Here is a 25,361-nt window from a genome sequence, read left to right on the forward strand (position 1 = left end):
CAAAAGACTGATGAACATTTAGCATGTTTAGTATTTCTGACACTCGGGCACAGTAAAGACATGAACACACACAGTGAGTGTTTGTAAATGGCATGGTTTGATGTGAGAAGGGCATTCCACAACATCCATGGCACTGCAAACTAAATATGACAGGCATGGTATATTTCACCATACTTACTGGCGTTGTCTTTGGCCTTGCTACTACCTGTAATACACATGTCCAGTGTCTGTTACAACCATATCTACCAGACAACAACAGTGATTTTCTGAACAGTGTGCCTATACACAGAGATATGTCACACAGCATCTTCAAGTCCCACAATGGTGATAGCATGATAACACACCTAGCCCACACACCTAACAAAGCTGTGATCTATCAAACATGTTATGAATGGTTATCAAATAGCTGGATATTGTAAGTTAACTATGTTGAAAATGTGTCATATTCCATAGGTTATAAATCATCTGATGTAAAAATATATACTCGGTATTTATAACAATATCTACATCACATGTTGTCCTCATGCTTTGACCATGAGAACAAAGAGAGCCACAGGCTGTGACAAGACACTGTAGCTCACCTAAACTTTTCTGGAATTTTGAATTAGATTAAAAGGGCCATACAAAGGTGAAGGGCTTGTGAAAGACGTTTCAGAAGTTTCTTAACAACAGACATCCTCACAGTCGGTTTATTAAATTAAACATTGAGTTTACTGGCCATTGCACTGAATGCATGGCAAATTTCATGTTTAAAATTATCAAAATTCAGTGAGCATTTCCTGGGATCATATGCGCTATATTTCAACTTGATAAACTAACGTAATCCAAGAGGTTTCTGAGGAGATACCACAAGACCAATAAACTACCAGCTAAATGACGGATGTGTCAGTCAAATACCATGGCTGTGGCCAAAATACGCAATGATTGAGCAAATGAAAAAATGTCATTTTCAATATGGTTGACATGGCAGCCATACTAAAAATCAGATCAGATGAGAACAACATGAACATTATGACACACAGACAGTTGACAGATGCCACATAATAAATGTTTCTCTTCAGACTATTTTGTCAAAGTGACAGGGTCACCCGATGTCCCTGTGTTTCACAATTTGCAGAACTTGCTAACAACTGGCAATTCTAGCATAACATTGGGACAATTCTGACATCCCTGATCTGATATCAAAAATCGAGTTTTTACTGGACAAAACAAGAACATTTCAATTGCCCTGAAAAAAATTTGTTCACAGACCATGTTTTAAACATTTCAATGCCCATCAGCACATGCAGGATGATGAGAAACATCTTAATAACCTTCCATGGTTTCTCTGACCTTTGGTATCCTCAGCATCCCAATACACCACTTACATGGACAACACTAGTCTTTATGGATATCTTGCTGTGTGGTTTTCTATTAGAATCTGGGTCAACAATCACTGTGTAGCAACAGGCATATGCCATACAAAAATGTTACAGCGACATAACCGATAATGAGGCCTGAAAAGATAACACACATTTCTCTCATACAATGACACAGCTATCAGTAAAATGCTTGGCCATGCATATTTTTATAAACAATGCCATGACCCTGACAAAAGCATACAAGACACCACACCTGCACATGAAAGTCTCACTAATTTTAAATGACCTTCTATCCTACCCCTCCACACACAAGTTATAGCGTGCATGCATTGACCACTCGTTTTACTTCTACTTACACAACACATAAACCAACTTCCGAATATAAAGACTATCATGACTTTTAAATGGCCAAAATCGGGAAAGATTCTTAACATGCTTAAAGGTCTAAATATAAATTTAAAAGTAAATAAGATCATTGTAAGACATTTAGAATTGATACACATAAGAAGAGAATTTATGGATGTCAACTTCATTATTTTGAGGATCACAACTTTTCGGAGTATATGCTGACTCAATCATTAGGTGAAAGAATGCTATGAGCCAGAGAGCATATATATGTACATGTAAGGACAACAAAATTAATAAGATAACAAAAGGTGGAAACTAACAAGGGGTGGAAACTAACAAGGGAAGCCAACGTATGATTGGCACTGATAGGTGATTAGCAATAGACAATGGAAGCCAACACTTTACAGTAATCATCTGTTGGCTTCCCTTGTTAGTTTCCACCTTTTGTTATCTTATTAATTTTGTTGTCTTTACATGTACATATATATATGTTTTCTGCCTCATGGCATTCATTCACCTGACGAAGGAGTAAGCCTGTGCTCCAAAACGTTGCGTTCCTCATATTGAAGAAGCTGACATCCATAAATTCTCTTCCTTAAAGTAAACAAGAACACTTCAGAAAATCTGTGAGGTATATCTGCATCCAATTTAACACCGGTACTCCTTTATTCGGAAATGTTCACAGTGACTGTGTTCAGCTACTGATCACATAAGTACTGAACTTTTGTTTCAGTTTTCAGAATCGCCCAGCCACAAAATGCCACAAATAGAAATAAACAACAGTTACAATTCTACATTTGTCTGCAACTCCAATTGTTTTTTTATCCTTGTTAATGGCCATACCAACACTAATGTGTTTGTGAAAACATAGTGAACGATAATGCTCACAGTTCAGATAAAGTACAAATAGCACTGAGAATCCATTGTTCTATTTTTAACAGTGAGCATAGATAGGAAGGTATAATACATTACCTTGTCGATATTATTATATACCCTAGTTCCTACTCTGACGCTACATCATACGTACTTGCAAGGAGCTAAGCCACACGCTGGTCAGTGCTTGGGTTCAGGGTGGACAATTACAGTGAGGTCAACTGTCTTAGCCAGAGTATGCAAACTTGGTCTTAAATGAAGTTATTTACTTCAAATGCTATGTCAACATTGTGTCCAGGTAGGTTTAACACATCCACCATTTGTTCCTGTCAAACACAGCTTAACAGAGGGGCTAGTCGTGGGTCAGTTGGTCCGTCTTTACATGGGTACCACTGCAGCAACACACAAACACTGCACTGCAACACACAGTGCTCCCTTGAAACACATTACTTACCCACCGAGGCACGTTAGCAGTAGACCACAGCTAGAAAGCATTACTAATTGTAGACTTGGATAGATAAATGGCCAGACCAACTGTTTTTTTGTTAGTTTGACTTAAATTATCAAATATCATGATAAGCCATCACATTTACTTATGATATATAATACGCTGTTGTCTTTGTCAGTTCATAAATATGAGACAGTTCATTTTAAAAGGTTTGTCATCAAGTAAGTGGGTGTATTATGATGGACCAATAGTCTATGGTGCAAACATCACACACACACACACACACACGACTGAGGTCCACAAAGCATAGGCTGCAAAGCACAACCAAGATGGCCGTATGATAATGATATGCATATCACTACAGACAGCAAGCAGAAAAACATCACCATATTCTATTTGAATCTAAAGCTTTATATACCATATGTACACGGTGTAGGCATGCAAAAGTGTTTTGTTTCTGGAAGCCAACATAGATACATCAGCTGATGAATAGGTTACATCTCTCATATATATATAACCATGAAATAACATGTAAACCACAACAACTTGCTGGAGAAAAAGTGACACATCTACCTTGAAGCTGACTGCTGTGTGGAGGGGTGGAGCTAGAGGCAGGTAGTAAGCAATAAAGTGCTACAAGTACATGTAGTATCAGGGTTACAGGTTGGGCACTTCATATAGTTTCAATCACCAGAATCATACTATTTCTGCAAATTATGGAGTTTGCGAGTGGGTGGGTGTTGTAGGCTGCAGTGAGCATTATTACAGCTCCATCACGTCAGTCCTTCATTTGAACCTGAGCCAAGCGAAAAACTGGTTGATAGCACGAGCAACCAACCCAGCCATTGGGAAATGATGACCCACGATAAACCGAGTCCCACTGAATCCTCAAAAGCCTAGTCTGTGGGAGGACAAGCATGGATAACCAGAGATCTATTCTGCCCTGGAATCTCGGTGGGGATATATCCTAATATTCCTTCTCTACTTCATGGCAGGCATCTGGTCTCACTGAAGAATGGATCTATGTCCATAGAATAATAGCTGGGCAATGTGAGGGCTGAAGTGTTGTCACAAAATGTTAAGAATTTAGATATTGTGAGAGATAAATAATAAAAAAGGATGAAAATATCCTTACAGTTGTTTGAACGTTTGTTGTTAAAGCCACACTCAGCAATTACAGCCATGTTAAAGCGGTCCATCGAGACTGGACCAAACAATCGTCTGATTGATATCATGAGCATCAATCCATGCATTTGAGATGCAATGACATGCAATCAAGCAACTAACTGAGCCTGACCACATGATCTAGTTAGTTACCTCTTACGACAAGCATAGGTTCCTGGGGACCAATTCTTACCCAGATTTCTTAAGGTGTGCAGAAGAGGTATTCACGAAAAATAGCAACATGATCAAGCAGTTAGCACTAATGGGATGGAATGGGAAGAGTGAGTGAGTGAGTGAGTATGGTTTTACGCCGCTTTTAGCAATATTCCAGCAATATCACGGCGGGGGACACCAGAAATGGGCTTCACACATTGTACCCATGTCGGGAATCGAACCCGGGTCTTCGGCGTGACGAGCGAACGCTTTAACCACTAGGCTACCCGACCGCCCCTTACTATTGTGATACAGTGACAAAGTGTATCATGGCAACCATTGTATCCCCTACTGCAGTCTACCTGATTTTGTGACTGTCTGCTAACTGACTAAACCTCTTTATAGAGGCACATTCATAAGTTTCTGGTGAGCTCAAGGGATGCAGTTCTGCACAGCAAGTTGTGGAGGTCCATTTGACCCGTGTGTATGTTATAGGTACATCGTTTGTACATGTATACTGTCAATTACATAGAAATTGTGGCTATCAATTGTTAGGGTTCGAAATTAACATGGTTCAAGACTAGTAAAATTTAAGAAGAACTGTATAATGTTTTTGTGGTAGAGACAGTAAGTATGGTTTTACGCCACTTTTAGCAATTTTCCAACAATATCATGGCAGGGGACACCAGAAATGGGCTTCACACATTAAACCCATGTCAGGAATCGAACCCGGGTCTTCGGCATGACGGGCGAACGCTTTAACCACCAGGCTACCTGACCGCCCCTTTTTGTGGTTGATGTCAAGTCTGTAGAAGACGTTGTTTGTGGACTAATCCTGCCGGCACCATAACAATTACATAGTCTGCAGACAGTAAGAATGATGTCAAAACAACGTGAACAACCCCCAAACTTAAAATTCAGAAATGTCCCATTTCATCCTGGAAGCATGTTAATTAACCATTGCTAACTGCCCTAGGCCGAAAACATTTCAAAGAACATGAAGAAAAGGTTATTATTTATTTCTTTTTCACACAGCTGTCAATAGAAATTGTATCACTATAAACATGTTAAGAAGGAAATGTTTCTAAAATATATTCTTCTACTTATTTCAAACACAGACCCAGCAATAGAAACTAACAGCTTTAGTCCATGTAGTCCAATAGTCCTCATAATCATAACATACAGAAAAACTTTTACAACTAGTCCTTCGGAAACCTTAACTATTAGGGAAATTTGGCAAGGACTATAGGACTAGTGCTCATTTCTATTGATGCAGACCCTACTGTTTTGGGACAAAAGTCTTTGTACCAAGCTAACAAAGCCTTTATGAAACACCAATGACTGGTTTGAGAGCAACGATACATTAACAGTGAGTTTGACTTGAGATGACGATATCATCATCAACATCTTTAGTCATGTTAGTAGTCTCATTAGATGCCATTAACCATGTTATCCAGTTGTCACTCTTTCTGTTTGTGTGACCAGTGAAGTCCAGGGTAGAGAATACGTCTTCACCATGCTTGTCATAAGGGGAGACTATGCTTGTCGTAAGAGGCAACTAACGGGATCAGGTGGTCAGGCTCGCTGACTTGGTTGATACATGTCATCATATCCCAATTGCGTACATCGATGCTCATGTCAATCACTGGATTGTCTGGTCCAGACTTGATTATGTACAGACCGCCATCGTATAGCTGGAATATTGCTGAGTGCGATGTTAAACAAGAAACAACAAACAAACAAATCTTATGTTTGTCATATTATGGTGACAAATGAAACAGAAAGTTTTCCTTCATAGATTTGAACTCAAAAGGAGATAAATAAATTACAAATGTAATCTCGTGTCTTAAAACATGTAGAGCTGATAAGGACATTTGGAATATGTTGACCTGGACAGGGAGTTGATCATGAACACACGACTCGCATTACAATTCAATTCAGCCACGTAGAGGCTTTGTTGACGGTTTGTCAAATGAAACAGTTAAGGTATCTACAATTCTGTAAGAAAATAAGCACAGTAAAGTTAGTTCTCTTTAGGTTTTTCATTACTGACATTTATTAAGGAAATTGTTTTGGTGAGAACAGAAAGAGGACCTCTCCAGAGGAGCTTTTGCCATGAAATATATCAGCATTAGTCACAAAACGTCTGAACCTTTTCAAGCCTTGCAGCAACAAGTACAGATACATTTCATAACCATTCTGACAGACAAAGTCTGGAGTCCCCACACACCATCCAATAGACATAGGAAATTGTTGTTTTGTGAGAAAGGAACTTTTAATGACCATATCATTATGGAAACATAATAAGCTATAAGTTTATGAATGAACACAATAAGGTGCACATGGAGATCAAGTTTAATACCAAACCAATTGTCAAAGAGTATTACCCTTCTTGTACTATCCCAAGCTTAACACAAAAATAAAAAGTCCAAATTCATAAACGTTTGTCATTGTTCAATGAAACATGAAATAACTGTTTATGTAAGTTTTATCTAACTGACAAAATATCCATGCTGATCAACCAATCCCAAGCTAACAGCACACGAGGCAGCCTTAGAAATGTCAAGAACTGAAGATATTCAAAAATTATCCAGCAGTGTATATATCTCCTAAGGGAACAAGTTCTGAATGTTGACAAGTTTTCATGTTTCAGCAATTCACTCAAAAATCCCATTTTAATTGAACCAAACATATCAAATCTAAAACTCAACAAGCATAGAAGTGTGTCATCCAATCAGGATGTGTACAAAGCAACAGCATATACATCATGATACATAAAACTCTCCACTAAGGAGCTCTTGGTCACAGCAGTGCAGGACGCTTACACACAGCGTTGCAGACTAGAACTAAGGGAGGTAACTATTGAGCAGGCAGGCACGGGCAGTAACTTACTGGCGCCTTTGGTGGTTGTAGTAGAGGAAGATGTGGAGGCTGACAGAGAAGAGACAGAGAGAGTAAGATCAGGTCCATCAGAGAAAGTGGAAATAACAGGAGAGAGAATTTAAAACATACATATAAAGTCAAATGTTCATCTGGCATCAGTGATACCAAGAGCTAGTTATCACTCTGAACATTCAAATTAATAATCAGAACTCACACATCAATCCTAAACAGGTTATAACAGTTTTAGTTAGCATCTTGAAATTATTATATCACACAGCAGACTACAGAATTACATCTTCTCAAATTTAAGTAAAATAGCATGCTTAAGGCATATATGAAAACTGATGATATATTAGCAAATCTCGACGTGGGCGCTTATTAGAGCGGGGCTTATTACGTCGAATACGGTATATCAATTTGACATGAATCAATAATGTTCAGATCAAATTACTGACTGTTTCATTGCTTCAGCACAAGTGATGCCTATTCTTCGAGGAACCAAGGAATGAAATTCTACGTTAGATATTCTCAGTTCCAAGACACTAACTTTAATGTTTTAAACCCTATATAGTGTGAGTGAGAGAATATTTCCCAAAATGACTGTCTTAAGAACCAGCTTACAACAGTTGACACAAGTATCATGGCAACACTTTGTGGAAGCTGGTGGAATAACTGTTGTGTCGTTGAAAGAAAAGCAAAAAAATAACTGCTTCAGCAAGTTCAATGTAGACATCTGAAATCAAACCCCTGTGAACCCAGATTTGAAACTAGGCTTTAAATGTGCAGAATAACATAAGATATACACAAGTTACATATCACAAAGCAATTAAATTAATGTTAAAAATTAATGCTGAAGGCGTATGTCCTCCTTGAATATCCAGTGTATGATAATTCCACTCCATTTTGATGTAGACCCTAATCTCATTAAAATCTGATCTTAGTTCTAGCGACTGCTAAACAAAGATCTGAAGACATCCCATTACAGACATGTCAGAACGACATTTCAACTGACCAATCAGAGCTTACCAGATCGGGAAAGTGTCAGTCGGAATGTGTTTTCTAATCATGGAACCTCAAAAAGGTTAAAAAGGGGTATTCCAAAAGACAGTTTTGGCCGGTACCACTGATTCCGTCAAAATCTCTGTCTATCTCTCACTTCCATTGGATAAACATTTGAAACGGAAGAGACTTTCAACAGCCCTTGGAAGTACTGCCATACTATCTCGACCATCTACCGGTAGTAGACATAATCATTCCAGAATTCTTCAGTTTTCAAATGCTGAATCCATATTTTTCAAATGGAGTCTGGAATGGAAGCGCTGGTTTAATGTTACCGCCGTAAAGCTCGAGAAGGTTGCTTTCTGATTGACTAATGTCGGTTCCTTGTTAGTCCTTTCATTGGTCAGTCAAAGTTCGCAATTGGTCATTCTTACGTGACCTGTAATGGGGGGTCCTCAGATCTGTTTACTGGAAGCGAGAGCTAAGATCTGATTTTAATGAGACTGATGTATACCCTGGACCCACATGGAATCAAACATTTGTTTCGGAAGTGTTATCACTATCTCCATCTCTCTTATAACTAACTCGGCACAAAATGTCTGTGGCTCATGATCTTCATATCAACAACAACCAACCCAACCAGTTCTTCTGAAGGAGAGCTTGGCACAGATCTTATCTAGAAAATAATGCCTAGAAGGTGGAACACCCTCGATTCATTTAATCAAATCAGAAGATACGAGCTAATGATATCTTACCTGGCATCTTCCTGAAGCAAGGGAGTTAACTGACTGTAAAAGTCCAGTTTCCACCCTGGCCCAACTAGGCTGCTTTTATGGAGTTATATTTTGACTGGACAAACAAGACTGCATAGTCCAATCAAAATTGCGTAACGAAATCGACATCCAGTCTGAATCAACATGGACGTGCTATTTTGGTTGACTGCAGGATTTACAAAAGATGGCTACCGTCAACTGGTAGTCAACTGATATTTTCCAAATTTATTCATGTTTTTAATCAAGGTGCTCACGTGATTTGATGCACTTTGCGAGGTAAGACCTGTTTTATTACAATATATATCTTGATCATCCTTCAGATCTTCTTGACTGGATGCCGCCCTTTTTGTTTGAAGCAAATGCAAATGCAAGTGATATGAGAGGTGGAATCTGATTGGTCAATAGGAGGGTCATACAAGAGACATAACTCATAATAGCCACTGGTGGCGCTACAATCGAGCCCAGAAATTCCACCCCAGTTTGGCAAGGAAGGAAACTGGACTTTTAGCGTCAGTTAACTCCCTTGCCTCGGGAAGAATCTCAGCTGAAGGTGAAGTGAAATGGGGTTAACATCGCGTTCAAGATTATTGCACTTATATAGTGACTTATATATGCATGTGTGTATAATAATAACCACAAGTACCATCTTCTAATGTCTCTTGGCATGATATAGCCGGGGATCGAACCACCATCAACCTTCCGCACTGCATTCCAGAGTACTAAGATTGAGTGAGACCTAATGCTGAAAGGTGTTCCCAACTGTATTTAGGGCAAAGACTAGTGATATCACCACTTGGTTCAACCATGAAAGAACAGTGTGATTTTATTTGACAACTAATTTTGTTGGTCATTTGAACCGGACACAAGATGAAGCTGTGAAAGGATCCAGGGTATTAATCATTATCATCTATTGATGATACTAGAACGAAGATATCATAACACTGGATATCTGGTACACCTGTTTAGTAATTCAGGCCAAAACACTGTTATGTATGTTAAACTATTGACAACACATTTGGATGGTTGCACAGAGATGATGTGACAAGTTTAGAGATGACCATGATCTGTGTTACTTACCTGGGAACACGGGGTGAGGGGGCATGCCCGGCCCAGCCATCATGCGTGGACCACCCCCCATCTGTGGTCCCGGTGGGTAGCCTGGACGAGGTGGACCCTGTCAACACAAACACACATCTGGTCAATGTCACAAATACACATCTGAAGGTGTTTATCTACCTACACCTGCTCAGAGGATGATATTTGGCCCAACGTCTGCAACAAATTCCCAATTCATGTTAATATTGTAGTGACCACTAGAATGATGGCGTTGTCAAGGGACTTGTATTTCACTGACAACAGGTCTAATAAACATGAAAAAGAGGAAGAGGTATTATCATGATTATTGCAAAAAAAACTCTGAAATGAAGTAAATAAAAACTGAAATAAAAGCGACAAAACTTTTTCCATAATCATAAGCATGATAAGAAATCTGTAATGAAATAAAAAGAGTTAAAAATCCAAATTTTCAAAATATTTGTTGTCTGGTACTTACTTTTGAATCCTAAATAAATTCCTGATCTGATTCAAAACGACAAATTACTCTCACACTGGGGTCATCATGTACATGTATTGACAAAATTCCGTATTTCTACTAGAAACGTCCCCATAAGGCCATTTTTGATACATAGTGCAATACTTGAGTCACTGAAAGATATGCCTTTGAGATACTTAATTTGCATTGTTTTGTGCATAGGTATGGATTTACACAATTTTTAGCAATATTACAAAAAGGAGCTGTATTTTATCAGAAAATCCAAATATTGAAATCAAACTTTGCATTGCAACTCTCCTATTGGTATAAAACGTTTACCAAGTCTGAAAAGAATCTATGCAGTAGTTTTCAAGTTATAGGTTGTGCACAAAAATGTCCTCGGAAGGACAGACAGTTTTTCTATGATTATTTACTGATCAGCATGACTAAAAAATCATTAAACATTTTGAATAAATTTGACAAGTAGTATTGTATATGTGGAATGTGGGTGCTGATGTTCTTGCTGGTATATACAGGAAGATCCTACACCACTCCCTGTTCAACCGACTGTCCCAGCAACAAGCCAAGTTCATCTATGACACCTGTGTAAAAACTGACTTCATTGAAGCAGCATGTAAGTCGGGTACACAGACCTTGTCTGGAATTCAGTTTATAGCCCTTGACAAGATAAAACCTTTGATCAGTGCTTATAAACCTCCAGTGACGTCGTCCTATTGTTCTCTGGTCGGGTTAAATCTCATAAACAGGGACGCTGTAATGTCCCTGGGATTTTATATAATATCCCAAGGGTTTTTTAGGATATTCAAGTCATATTTGCTATATAATGTGTTATAATATCTGATGGATTTTATATAATGTCCTGGGTATTTTATTTATATAACTTCCGTTCAGATTGTAACATGTAATGAAATGTAAAATCAAATGACAAATTTTTTCTTTATATTCCCGAGGATCGAACACGCAACCTTCGTATCTGTAGCCCAGAGAGTGTACCACAAGGCACTGATAAATCACTATGTTTTTAGAATGTCCTTTTCAAGATCCGTATGCCAGCAACAGATATTTTACGCCTGTTTCCTAATGTTCATGGAAAGTATGTTTTTCTTTTTTCGGTTCATAAGTTAGATAAAACACTTCCCCTCGGGTTGTTAGTTTAAACACGTCCAAGGGTTGTTATGATATTTAAAACCCCGAAAGGGTTTTAAATATCATAACAACCCTCAGACGTGTTTAAACTTTTATCCTATACATAAATGGCAAAAAATCAAAATAACTTCTTGCACAACAGAGAGGTTGCTTTTACAAGCCAGGACTAGTTATGGAGTCAGTATACAACAAATGAGACAGACATACCTATACACATACCGACAAGATTTTGCACACACAAAATCTGTAAACCATTTTAACCAAGAATGAAAAGATACAAAAAAAAGTCTGGCCTACAGTTAAAAGATAAGCTTTATTTCCCATAGCCTAACATGAAATCTTTTATTATACCAGTGTACACAATACCCTTGACTCTAAAAATAAGAAAAATAATTCTCCCTATGCTGTGGAGTGAGTAAGTGAGTGAGTATGGTTTTACACCGCTTTTAGCAATATCATGGCTGGGGACACCAGAAATTTGGCTTCAGACATTGTACCCATGTCGGGAATCGAACCCAGGTCTTCGGCGTGACAAGCGAACGCTTTAACCACTAGGCTACCCGACCGCCCCTAACATTTTATGAGAATGTTTTCAGTACTCCACGCTTGTTGTAAGAGATGATGATGATTGGATTGTCACAGTATGTCAAGCTGATAGCGTGTCATCATGCCCTGGCGATCAGCTTTTGTATACGTTTCTAGATTGTGGTTTTTTCATAAAATAAATATATTCCAGTCATGGTGCAGGACTACATTTCCTATTCAGGTAGTCAGTACAGATAACAAAGGAAGAGAGAAAGCATGTATCTGTTAATGCTTCACTTAGTTTGATCAGTAAGCACTGTTTGAAGAAAAAGGCAGTGTCTGTTCTGTGTTTGTAATACATGTCCTAAACTGGAGCAATGCCACTCAACTTGTCTGATATCGATGTCACCCTGTTCACCTTGGCTGAGAAACGTCTCACTTGGAATGGGAAGAGTGAGTGAGTGAGTGAGTAAGGTTTTACGCCGCTTTTAGCAATATTCCAGCAATATCACGGCGGGGGACACCAGAAATGGGCTTCACACATTGTACCCATGTCGGGAATCGAACCCGGGTCTTCGGCGTGATGAGCGAACGCTTTAACCACTAGGCTACCCGACCGCCCCTGGAATGGGAAGAAGTATTTCACACATTTTGTTGTCGAGCTAAACGATTTACATGATCTATATTCCATGAAAAATTGTATAGGGGACCAAGAAAATGTCTCTAGTAATATGTTTTTCAGCTAAAGATTTTAGTCATCAGGAGTCAATTATCTAACAATTGGCAGGGTCAGTATCTGTACATCCTCATCCCAGTCAACAAGATGAAACACCAAATATAAAGAACATGAAGAAAAAGAAAGGAGTTTAGTTTCCTGTGAATGTTACAATAATATCACAAGATATCATGTATAAGAACATAGGAGTATGTATACATATAGCACTTTCACACTAGTACAGTACTCCTTTGGTCAAGGTGGAAATTTGCAATACTCAGAAAAACAAAAAGTAATTCACTTCTCTATTTTCTAAAAATACATTAAAGAGAAACTTAAGCGGTTATGCATTTCTGCTGTATCTGTATGTCCTAGTTGACCTACATTTTCACCTTGTCCCATCTACAGGACATGTTTACCTTTCACCTTTTCCACAAATGAAGTCAATCAATGAGGATATCAGTTGGTTACGGAGACCTTCCTTGTATGATGTTCAGTTCACTGCCTCACACAGAGAAAGTTTAAATAATGTGCCTCTCAATAATATCAACAACAACATGATCCCATACTTTCACCTTCAAAAATATCAACTTTTTTCAAAAGGCTGCACATACTTATTCAAATATCCTTATTATGCAACAGCTTTCATAAATATTGTAAAAGTGAATACTCCTAACATGATATCTTAAACATGTCAAGAAATATTTTCTGTATGACAATGGCAAAGGGTTTGTGACTTACAACACACAATGTCCACATTGATTGGTCGCTGTTGAACCTTCACCTTGTGTTGACATTGATAAAATATGGACTAAGGCATGTGCTCATTACTGCATAGTATAAAGAGTTCCACCAACCAATAAGAGCCAAGGATCCTGCATCCCAACCACTGAACCTTTATAAATAAGTGGGACTATCGGTTACCCTAATACACAGTCGGGTATAAACACAAGCAGCAGTGCATCTTTAAAAATGGGCATTTTGTTTGCTTTTCTTGACATGGTAAGTTTTTGACAAAGTTTAGCATGTTTAGTATATCTACTACCTATTTGTAAATAAAAGTAACAAAACCATTTCATGATCATAATAAAATATGTTGTGTGATACCAATTATATTATTAACATGTGTTAAATTGATATGATCACCATTGTCTATGGCACTTTATCTACCTTACTATATTCATACTATCATGACAATGGGATATTAAAAACTGGCAACAAATTAGACAAGCAATTGGGAAGGTCAATTCACTTTTCAATAAGACTTAGACTGTTATATACCGACTGTGTCACCGATCATGCCAATCCATATTGTCATATGATGTTTGTTTCACTGAATCCCAAAAACTTTTGTAAGTAGAAAATAGGAACTGTCAAGCACTTAAGTTCCCAAAATATATCGCAATAGGTATCATATTAAATATAAATGTATCACAATATATTGCAATACAATCTTTTGGCCAATGTACAACCCTAGACCCATGTCTATTTAACATGGGAAATTGAAAAATGTTCCTTTATTTCACTTTGTTTTTACCATGTTTACTCTCTCAATCCCAGGGGTTGATTTAACTGCTGGTCCGTGGCCAGTTAAAGTTACAAAGGGCTTGCTGAACCGTAAAGTTGATGGCCTGTCTGGCTGGTCAAAATTTCACCTCTTTTTCATGTATGTTTAATTTTGTTAATTGGACACTACTTGTGAATCATGTTATGTTGATGACAAAATATTTAGCGAGGATGAGGTCTTGTGAACTCAAAGAAAGATATATGTCGATCATCTTGGTAGAATGACCACCGGCAGCCATTTTGTAATGTTGTGTTTCAGAACATATTTATTTGCTCATAAATCACAATGAAAAGAGTGCAAAAAAGGCGTTTCACGGGTGAGTAGTTCTAGAGTTTTCGGCACCCAGGTTCGGCCATTTCACAGCCTCCACTATGAAGTTGTAGGTAAGTTAGTAGGAGAAAGGAGCAAGCCCTACTGCCTACATACAAATTTGTTGTCAAATCTACCCCTACAGTCCCTTGCTGTAAAGTGTGGATATCGAGGTGAATCTTCCATGCCACATGTGAAGACTCCACTACAACTGATAGTTAAGCAGAGTTGTAACCTAGTTATCCCAGTCAGGTCAACATGTAGGAAATACAGTGCAGTCCTTATCGCAGTGTACTGCAGTTTTTTAACCTGGAGTTGAAGAAACTTGCTATTCCTGTGAATAGAAGTACTTAGTAGGCCACATGAAAATTTCTTTTTGTTTCTCGACTGATCGTGCTAAATTCATGTTTCAATATTCAAATTTCTTTCAATTCAAAAGTTTAATGTAACCTACTTACCATATTTTCTTGAGTACCGGTATAGTGCGCACTTTTTTTCCAAAAACACAGCTGTGTAGAAGGGGGTGCGCACTATACACAAATGAATGAGTTTTGATGTTTTTCCCCCATGGAAAGACATTACCGTGAGCACGTAACACCGGAAATACCATGTCAACAAATCCATACTGAAGTACGCAAATTAATCATGTAATTACACTGTCTAAGTGTTCTTTGTATATCTAGACTTATGTTTGTAATCTATTTCATTAATTTTATTCAAAATTCCTTTTAATATTGTTTAACTTAATTTCAGCGAAATTGTGCGTGAGGCGATCGGAAGATCGCACAACTCACCCTTATCAACATCAACCACGGTCAGATTACCGCTATTGACGCCTTGAAACAAACTTTAGTTGACAGGTATTAAATGGATGGATATTTGTTTTGTTTGTTTGCTTTTTTGAATGCTAGGGACCATTAGTATATTGAAACAATATATTGTCACACAATGCAAAACTCATCACAAGCAGCCTTTAACACCAGACAAATAGATCTTTACATTTCCGCACAATGATCAATACATCAGGAGATCAGAGTAGGGCTTCAAAGAGTACTCGAGTACTCGGGTATGGGCCGAGTTTAGTGAGTGAGTGAGTATGGGTTTATGCCGCTTTTAGCAATATTCCAGCAATATCATGGCGGGGGACACTAGAAATGGGCTTCACACAATGTACCCATGTCGGGAATCTAACCCGGGTCTTCGGCGTGATGAGCGAACGCTTTAACCACTAGGCTACCCGACCGCCCCCCTATGCTGTGGAATAGAGTTAGCTAGAGCTGGCTACACTTGCTTTTGTATACGTTTCTAGATTGTGGTTTTTTCATAAAATAAATATATTCAAGTCATGGTGCAGGACTATATTTCCTATTCAGGTAGTCAATACAGATAACAAAGGAAGAGAGAAAGCATGTATCTGTTAATGCTTCACTAAGGTTGATCAGTAAGCACTGTTTGAAGAAAAGGCAGTGTCTGTTATGCATGTCCTAAACAGGAGCAATGCCACTCAACTTGTCCGCTATCGATGTCATCCTGTTATAATAACCTTCACCCTGTTCACCTTGGCTGAGAAACGTCTCACTTGGAACGGGAAGAAGTATTTCACACATTTTCTTGTCGAGCTAAACGATCTACGTGATATATATATATATATATATATATATATATATATATATATATATATATATATGGTGAAGGATAAAAAATCCAATGTTTCAATGTTTGGGTACATTTTGATCTATCATTAGACAAAAAGAAGACTAAATGTCGTCTATATGGAACTTCCTTTAGTTACACTGGCAGTAGGGGCAGTCGGGTAGCCTAGTGGTTAAAGCATTGGATCGTCACGCCAAAGACCCAGGTTCGATTCCCGACATGGGTACAATGTGTGAAGCCCATTTCTGGTGTCCCCCGCCGTGATATTGCTGGAATATTGCTAAAAGCGGCGTAAAACCATACTCACTCACTACACTGTCAGTACTACAAGCACAATGAAAAAACATCTTTCGTCAATACATCCAAGTGCTGTTTCTAACCTTTCTGAAAATTCGAAAAAACAAAATACCCTGGTTACTGGAGGGTTTGGAAACTTTGGTGTGAAGAGGCCTATGGACCGAGCTTGGTATGAACGGGTGACGAAAATAGCCATGCTGATGTGAGTGAGTGAGTGAGTATGGTTTTACGCTGCTTTTAGCAATATTCAAGCAATATCATGGCAGGGGTCACCAGAAATGGGCTTCACACATTGTACCTATGTCGGGAATTGAACCCGGGTCTTTGGCATGACGAGCGAACGTTTTAACCACGAAGCTACCCGACCGCCCCTCCATGCTGATGTGTATGCATGATATTAAGCCACTAAGTACAATCAGTGTTGGGTTCAGAGCTTTCTGTAATGAACAACTTCATCTCACTATAGCCTTTGACTAGATAATTGTGAAGTGTGAAAAAATGTCAGGACAATGTCTTATAGAAGTCAACTATAAATTTACAAGCCTAGCAAATCTTTCAATGTTTTGTGTTCAATTAAGAAAACGGTAAATACTGACTTGTGAATTTGTGATAACAATGAAAATGTTACTTTTAACTTATTATCCATAATTTGTCATTTATTGACAATTTTTTTTGGCGCTGGCATCAAATGATCTTATCTATCACATAAGGTATACCTAAGAAACCAGCCCACCAAAATCCAACCAATCACCAATCGCAACATACATCACATGACGGTGAGGTGATAATATTTTTTTCACCCTGAACATGGCATGTGTTACATTGAGATGTAAACGATTTCTTTTCATATGACAGTTGTCAATTGATATATAACTTATATGATACAACACATGATATAAGTTGACAATTCTTATTTCAATGAAGCTTCAGCAAATCAGCATACAAATTTCAAAGGTATTATATTTGTTACGCGATCCCATTGGTTTTCTTAGTGATCTATGGAGTCATTGTGACTCTTTCTTTTTGCATACGATAGGATAATTGCCAATTTTATTGAACAGATGTATAATTACTCGAGCACGAGACGAGTCTCGCCATATTTTTGGACCCGTTGAAGCCCTACACAAGAGTGTAGCTTTTACAAAACTAGTGAGAGAATCATATTATTCTTACACAGAGCACCAACAAGTGGACATTGGCAGTGGTGGTCATCATTGTTTTTGCATTCCTTCTGACCTTTCTCAATGACATCTACACCATTTACATCAAGGGACTTCCCCCTGGACCCTGGTCACTTCCCATTGTCGGGGGACTCTACATGCTTAGTCCAAGGTACTACTAGGGAGATTTGTTTGTTGTTTAATGTAATGTTTTGGGGGGCTTAACACCACACTCAGCAATATTCCAGCTATCTGATGGTCTGTAAATGCTTGAGTCAGGACCAGACACTCCAGTGACTGACATCATGAGCATGGATCTACACAATTGGGATACAATGACATGCATTATCCAACCTTTTTTAAATTCATTGGTTCACAGAATTCAAAATTCAGTTTGGCAAGGTGTAAAAACTCCTCCTAAAACCCCCAAAATCAGTCATGACACTTTATTTTTTAGTTGGTTTACCCAATTTCTTCCTAAAGCTAAAGAGAGACGGGTTTTAACACTAATGTCAGCTATGCACCCACCATATCAATAAATGATCCAGAATAACAGAAACAAAACAATGAATTATATAATCTGATACCAGAAAGATCTCTATGTTCAATGTGCCACCAAAAATAATTATGATAATATATGATTATAATATTCCCAATAAGTTATTTAAAATTGTTTTCACCATGTTCACAGGCAGCCTCACATCAGCATGGAGAAGTTCATTCAGAAATATGGCAAGATATTCACCGTTCAGTTTGGCTTCATTGGCCCAACTGTGTTCATCTGTGACCCTGACCTCCCCTACAAGGTTTACTCCCAACATCTGCCCGACCGACCTCCGCTCCCTGTGTTCAAGTACCTGAACGGCAGTGACGAAGGTATAGGGTCCATCCAATACAGCCACAGTCACAAGCAGCTCCGGAGGATGTGCCTTCAGGCCATGAACAGCATAGGCATGGCATCCACACAACAACACACGAACAAAGCCTTCAAAATATTTTTCCAAAAGTAAGCAACATCCTCAATCAGTTGAGTTGGTAAAATTTCCACCCATAACCCCTGCCTTGAAAATGATTAAAGTCATAATCCCTGGCTAGAAGTATCTAAAAATCATTAGGTATGGTATTCTTTAATGACCGAAGTTTGTTTGAGGCTGCAGGCAGGAATATTACCACTAAATTCAGGACAGCTCGTGAATAAATGAAGCCTGGACACGGGCTACAGCAACTATCATGATGCACGATGACACACACAGCCAGGTCTCATACTGTACCCACCTGATCCTCACCAGATTTGTGACAGAACTGGAAACTGGGAACCATACCCATGAATATCTGGGTTAGAACAGGTCTTCAGCAAACCATGCTTGCCTTAAAAGGCAACAATGCTTGTCATAAGAGGCGACTAACGGGATTGGGTCACTGTTAGCTGGTGACTGGTTAGGTGGGAGATTATAAAGGTGTTTTCAATAACATAAATATATCCCTACAGTGTGACCACAGGACATCCAGTTGACCCAACCGTTGACATCAGGAAGATGTGCACAGCACTGTTTGCTTCCTACATCTACGGCCTCTCCTACAAGACATTTGACGACCCAGTGCTGACTCAGCTTCAACACAACCAACAAGTGACAGTTTCAGTTCTTTTCCCTGCACATCCATTCAACATCCTGCCCTGGACAATCCATGTTCCTTGTAAGTGGGCAAAGCAACTCAAAACTGCAGTCAAGGTAGGTGAAAACTGCTGTCAAGGCAGATGTACACTGTCATCCATGATCAAGACATTGCATATCATTGAAACATCATGATAGTTGTATCGGCATCTGTCAATGACCAAAAATTCAGACTCAGCATATTATCATATGTATTTACAAATACAGAAATAACATATGCCTGTCTGAATGCTTCGTTCACTCAAAAAGATTTCAGCCCTGATTAGTTGATAAGAAAGTTCACCTCATCCTGACACAACCTCATATGGATGTGTTCTCAGATCTATTACAAGCAGATAGGTATCTGATTGGAGTAAAAGTCTGATTTTTAATGCTATCGCTACATTAGCAACTAATTTTAAAACTAAAATTTGACATGAATAGTCACTCTAACACTACCCAGATGTAAATGTATAATGACAGATAGCGATACTATCTGATAGTATAACCTCAACACCCATATATATAACGATATATCACACAGCATTGCTGCAATTCAGTATAAGCAATAGTCTTCAACAGGGATGCCTCTATGTCATGTATGTAGCACAGAATTGAGACCCCCAGTTCCATGCTTGAATGTTGCATTTCTCAGAATATTATTGGGTGATATACGGTATGCTTAACATGCTTAGCATGCTTAGACAGGATAGTTGCATGATTCATGGACAATACATGGACAATATGTGTTATCTATCAGAAGAAATGTTCTAAGATATATAATTACTTGTCATCTCACCTTTCCTTAAACATGTCACATCAATGATGAACGTAATAATCTTGATAATGAATGATTGCCATTTCCCACTCATTTCTATCTACTCCAACATGTCCACTGTGCCATATGCTGTTCTTTTTAGTTTATCCCGTATATAGTCTCTTGGGTGGTGGGGTAGTTGTCAAAGCATTCAGTCGTCACGCCGCAGACCCGGGTTTGATTTCCCACATGGGTACTATGTTTTAAGCCTATTTCTATGTGTGCCCCACCATGATATTTCTGGAATATTTCTAAAAGCGATGTAAAACCATACTCGCTGTTCTCACAGCTTGATTGTTAATGTACGTGGGAGCCAGTCTAAAGGGCAGCAAGTCATAGACATTCACAAGTCACATGAAACGAACCAAGGATCACAATGTGCAGGAGAAGAGATTCAACACATGATCAGAGGCTATAGAAACCTGCACTACCATTTTTATCATTTTCATAGTCAATAATTATTGTCAGATTCTAGTGATTTGGTCACTTTCTGTTCATGTGATGATTTTTGTGGTCAAAACACTGATAAAGATACTGTTACTGTGAAGGAGCGGAATGCGACACTGCAGACGCAGTACAGGCTTCTAGACAATCCATGCAGGGACCTCAACATTCATCACGCAGTGCTGGGTAAGATGGCTGCCATGAGACTCAAGGATCCAAACAAGCCAAGCACAGAGGCAATCAAGATGTCCTGCTGGACACAGGAAGTAGCAGGTGAAGCCACAGAACTCTCTATGCAAAGCTAAGTTACAGTCCTAAACATCAAAGACCCATGGACCTGTGAAGATCGGGGTTAGAACAGATTTTCAGCAATCCATGCTTGTCATACGAGGTGACTAATGGTGGTCAGACTTGCTGACTTGGTTGATGCATGACATCATATCCGAATTGTGTAGACCATGTAGACCAATGATCATGATATCAATCACTGGATTGTCTGGTCTAGATTTATTTTTACAGACCGCCACAATATACCAGAAATATTGCTCAGTGCAGCGTCAAACAACAAACAACCATCTAGGCATGAAAAATAATAGAACAATCACACACACATTTTGTACAAACACAGTTACCGTATTCGACATAATAAGCGCCCACAGCGATATTTGCCAATATATTGGCAAGTGAACAATCCCAATAAGCACCCTTCCGACTGATCAATGTACACCATTCGCGTACATTAATTCGTGGATAATACGCACTCGTGTGTTATATGCACCCATAATTACGGGCAATTAAATTCTGGAAAAATATATCTATCGTGTATAATACGCAGACTTTTCATTTGTATCATTTCAGGCTGTCAGCAGAAACCATTAAATTTACGATCTTTCGACTCTTTCACCAAAATTATATTCTAATAAGAGCCCCATATTTCTAATTTATTTTGAGAGCACCCTGGGTGCTCATTTAGTTATTACGTCGAATACGGTAATTGATTTCTTTTTCTGTTGCCCTCAAAGGGATGATTACTACCTTCAACACAATGCAGTGGCTGATGCTGTACCTGGCTGTTCATTCTGATGTGCAAGATCGAGCCCTGGCTCTCATCAACACAGTCGTTCCTGCTCACAGGCTGCCCACCCTAGCAGACAAACCACACCTACCATACATAGGTAATCCTTTGCAATCACCAATATGGAAAATGTGCACACAAAAACCTTCCTTTTGACCGTTGCCTGGTCACAACTCAAATCTGTGGTCAAAGGGAGATAACCCACAGCTCAGATCAGCTTCATCTGTTGATCATGTTTATGTGGGATAAACCTAAAGTGATACATATCGCAAACATTTAAACACCACTTTGATGAAAACCACAGGCACTGCCAAACCAAGGACCAATGGCTGTGACCGTAATACTGCAGATCCTGGCAAAGCTAAAGGATGCAAATCTGCATAAGTGAATTGCACTACCTAAGGCCACCCAAGCCTACTTGTAGAAATGCTTGATTTGTACATGCTTTTCACATGCTATCATAATAATCATTTTACATTTGGTTACTGCTTGGTGTGTAGAGGCAATAGTGATGGAAGTGCTACGGATCGCTCCCCCGGTGCCACTAGGAATACCCCACACCTCTCTACAACACACAGTCAAAGTTGGCTCCTACACATTGCCAAAAGGTATTTCATTGTTGTGATTGTACAATTCCAAGAATCAGCTGTCCATGGCTATAGAAGCAACAAACTCTACATTCTCCACAGTACACATGGCATAGGGCTATATCCATACATTCATTATCAGGAATATAATAGCAACACACCTGCTCATAATGTACCAAAATCATATTCAAGGTGCAAGCTTATGGACAAAAAGAAAATTACACTATTACATTATTGTCTAAAACATTTCTTCTTCTTTGCAGGTACTATGGTGTTATGTAACATCTGGCATATCCATCATAATGACAAATACTGGAAGGAACCAAACACTTTCCAGCCAGAGAGATTCATTGACAATAATGGAAAGTGCATTCCTCAACATAAACTGAAACATTTCCTACCATTTGGGCATGGGAAAAGATCTTGTGTTGGTGAAAAGTTTGCCCAAAATATTCTCTTCTTGTTCACATGTGCACTGCTGAAATGCACAGACTTAACAATTGAAGATTCTGAGATTCAAGACATGAATGGCTTTGTTACACTTGGCCTTGAGCCATTCCCACACAAACTTCATATCAGCCTAAGCAAACATGTTGACTTGAATGAACTGTTTCCAGAAAACAATTCAACAAGTTCATCTGACAAAAAAAACAACTGATCAACATGATCAGGTTGAAGAAAAGGACATTTCCTGATATGGTAGAACTATGCTCAAAAGCAACAATATTTTCTAATGACTTGAGTCTATAATCATGATAATGGAAACATAATATGATATAAATCATATACACTACTGGCAAACAATAAACTGAAACATTTACATGGTGTATTGTATAACCATCTGTAAGCCAATACAGTATCAACTAGAATATTGTAGAGGGTCAACAGTATTGAAAATTAAGAAAGAATGAAAGTCAGTGGGTCCTATTCATACTCACAATCCAAAATCTTAAGATTTAGCATGGTTAAGAATCATTGATCACAATATGGTAGCATTAAACTTCATGGTACCCCTTAATTTCTGAAAGCAGATGAATGAAGAGTTGAAGTCCAATTACTTTGTTGGTGACAGGAAAATTAACTATTTACTGTAAGAGTGAATGTGTGTTGGGCATAACTCACTTTCAACAATATTGTTAGTTATATAACAGCATGTCAGCTTAATGTTGGAGGAAAGACCAAAGAATGTAGGTCTACTCTCTTTACAATGTTTATCCCTTGGATGAAATCCATGAGCACAGGAATGATGCTAACAAACCAAGGCCTGCAATCTGGTACTACAGGGGAATCTGGGTATTCGAAACCCTTGATTCAGGATCATGGCATGCTTATAATAAAGGGATGCAACTCTGCCAGTGAACAAGGTGAATTGCAATTGCCTGTGACAACAATGTAGCCATCTTGCAATCGCTTATCCCTTACCTCAAGAAATTAATTCAAACATTTTCCTTTACATTTCAAACATTGGCACTACAATGAACACCTTTTTATAACCAGATAGTATAAAAATGGGATTAAATTGCATACTTCAGTTCGGATTGATCATGCAGTGATCAGCTGATAATGGTTTTTTTTGAAACCGGGAAAACATTGTGTCATTGAAAAACTTGAGTTTATCAATAATGTAAGTAAATTTTGGGAGGCATGCTTTACCACGTGATATAACCGAGTTAGCGCTATATTGAAGAGCACAATAGCAAGGGAACATTGTATGATTACCATCTTAATGTCAACAAACGTCAACATGATAAGCGATAAAGAATTATTATCACTTTTAAGCTCCTAAGAAATGAGAAATGTTGGTACCCAGGAATGACTCCAATGAGCATAAGTTTCTCACTGGTGTATGAGTCAAAACAGTCACACATCAAAACAGTCAAAACATACAAAAAGTCATGATGACGAATTGCCCATGTATTTTATTTGTTTGTATATATTTGAAGTTTATACAATTAGAACCAGAATAGAGGAGATCCAAACAAGCAATGTGTATTTAAATAATCCGTTCTTCTTGTTATTTTTTATGATTTTGAGATAAGTGTTTTTTAAGCATGTTAAGTAGTGAAACCAGCTACATCAAAGGAATTATTGTTTTACAGTAAATTGTAACGAACAGACTGATATTACGAACTTATTTCATAGTCCCAGCCAATTGATGTATATATGCTGTACATATGCTTATAACCATGATAATGAACTGTTATTATTAGTTCATAATAACCGTAGGTTACTGTAGTTCATCAAAGATGTAACTAATTTGAATCAGCGTCTTGCATCCTTATGAAATAAATGTCTTGTACGGCTTTCTTGTATCATTCACTGGTCATCATGGGCACTAAGTGTGCTTGAGTGAGAGTATGGTTTTACGCCGCTTTTAGCAATATTCCAGCAATGTCTTAGCGGGGGACAACAGAAATGGGCTTCACACATTGTACCATGTTAGGAATCGAACTGGGGTCTTTGGCGTGACGAACGAACGCTGTGCTTGAGTTTGACACCTGTAAAAGCAGAACACAGAGAACAAACCAGAGAGCTCCATCTTCAGCTTGTTCAGCTTGTTGCTGGAGAAAGGTATCTTAACTTTCAATGACACAAGTGCTCCCAACCCATAGCTTACTACAGCTACCCTGAAGTTCTCTGTGAGTACCTTTAAAATCCAGCAACACAACTTCTTGTGACGACGATCTCATCTTTTAATTTCAGATAACCATGATAAGCGACAAGTTCTTGTGAGAATTTGACGGGATTCAAACTCAAGGCCTTCAGATTGTTAGCCTGACATGCTAACTGACTAAGCTATGTGCACACTGTTAAACATGTACGTAGTCATGTCTAAATGCTTAAAAAAATTAACAGAAAG

The 25,361-nt window shown here is 38.4% G+C and overlaps 2 protein-coding genes across 9 annotated transcripts in view; one reads left to right on the top strand and one right to left on the bottom strand.

The window, feature by feature from the left end:
• LOC124143096 (SWI/SNF-related matrix-associated actin-dependent regulator of chromatin subfamily D member 1-like) overlaps nt 1–25,361 on the bottom strand; it is a 46,436-nt gene that overhangs the window by 19,359 nt on the left and 1,716 nt on the right. For 2 of the 7 annotated variants that reach the window (XM_046511890.2, XM_046511889.2), the window contains exons 2-4: nt 10,080–10,176; nt 7,240–7,278; nt 179–205 (exon numbers count right to left, since the gene is read on the bottom strand). In XM_046511890.2, coding sequence (XP_046367846.1) covers nt 179–205; nt 7,240–7,278; nt 10,080–10,176 — 163 coding nt within the window. Of the gene's footprint in view, nt 1–178; nt 206–1,313; nt 1,336–7,239; nt 7,279–10,079; nt 10,177–25,361 lie in introns of those variants that run through there. The other 5 variants (XM_046511892.2, XM_046511891.2, XM_048387808.1 and 2 more) reach the window with 5 other exon arrangements.
• Nucleotides 13,012–24,805, top strand: LOC124143094 (cytochrome P450 2J3-like). Of its 2 annotated transcripts, none has more exons than XM_046511887.2 (8): nt 13,012–13,942; nt 17,944–18,098; nt 18,618–18,932; nt 19,416–19,656; nt 20,944–21,112; nt 21,862–22,014; nt 22,415–22,522; nt 22,765–24,805. In XM_046511887.2, the coding sequence occupies exons 1-8, from the start codon at nt 13,913–13,915 to the stop codon at nt 23,157–23,159; spliced, it is 1,566 nt and encodes a 521-aa protein (XP_046367843.1). In that variant the 5' UTR covers nt 13,012–13,912; the 3' UTR covers nt 23,160–24,805. The 2 variants fall into 2 exon arrangements, with proteins under 2 accessions (XP_046367843.1, XP_046367844.1); XM_046511888.2 differs by lacking the exon at nt 13,012–13,942 and adding an exon at nt 14,411–14,890.

The sequence above is a fragment of the Haliotis rufescens genome, unplaced genomic scaffold, assembly GCF_023055435.1.
Source record: "Haliotis rufescens isolate VD_foot unplaced genomic scaffold, xgHalRufe1.0.p SCAF_10, whole genome shotgun sequence".
NCBI lineage: Eukaryota > Metazoa > Mollusca > Gastropoda > Lepetellida > Haliotidae > Haliotis > Haliotis rufescens.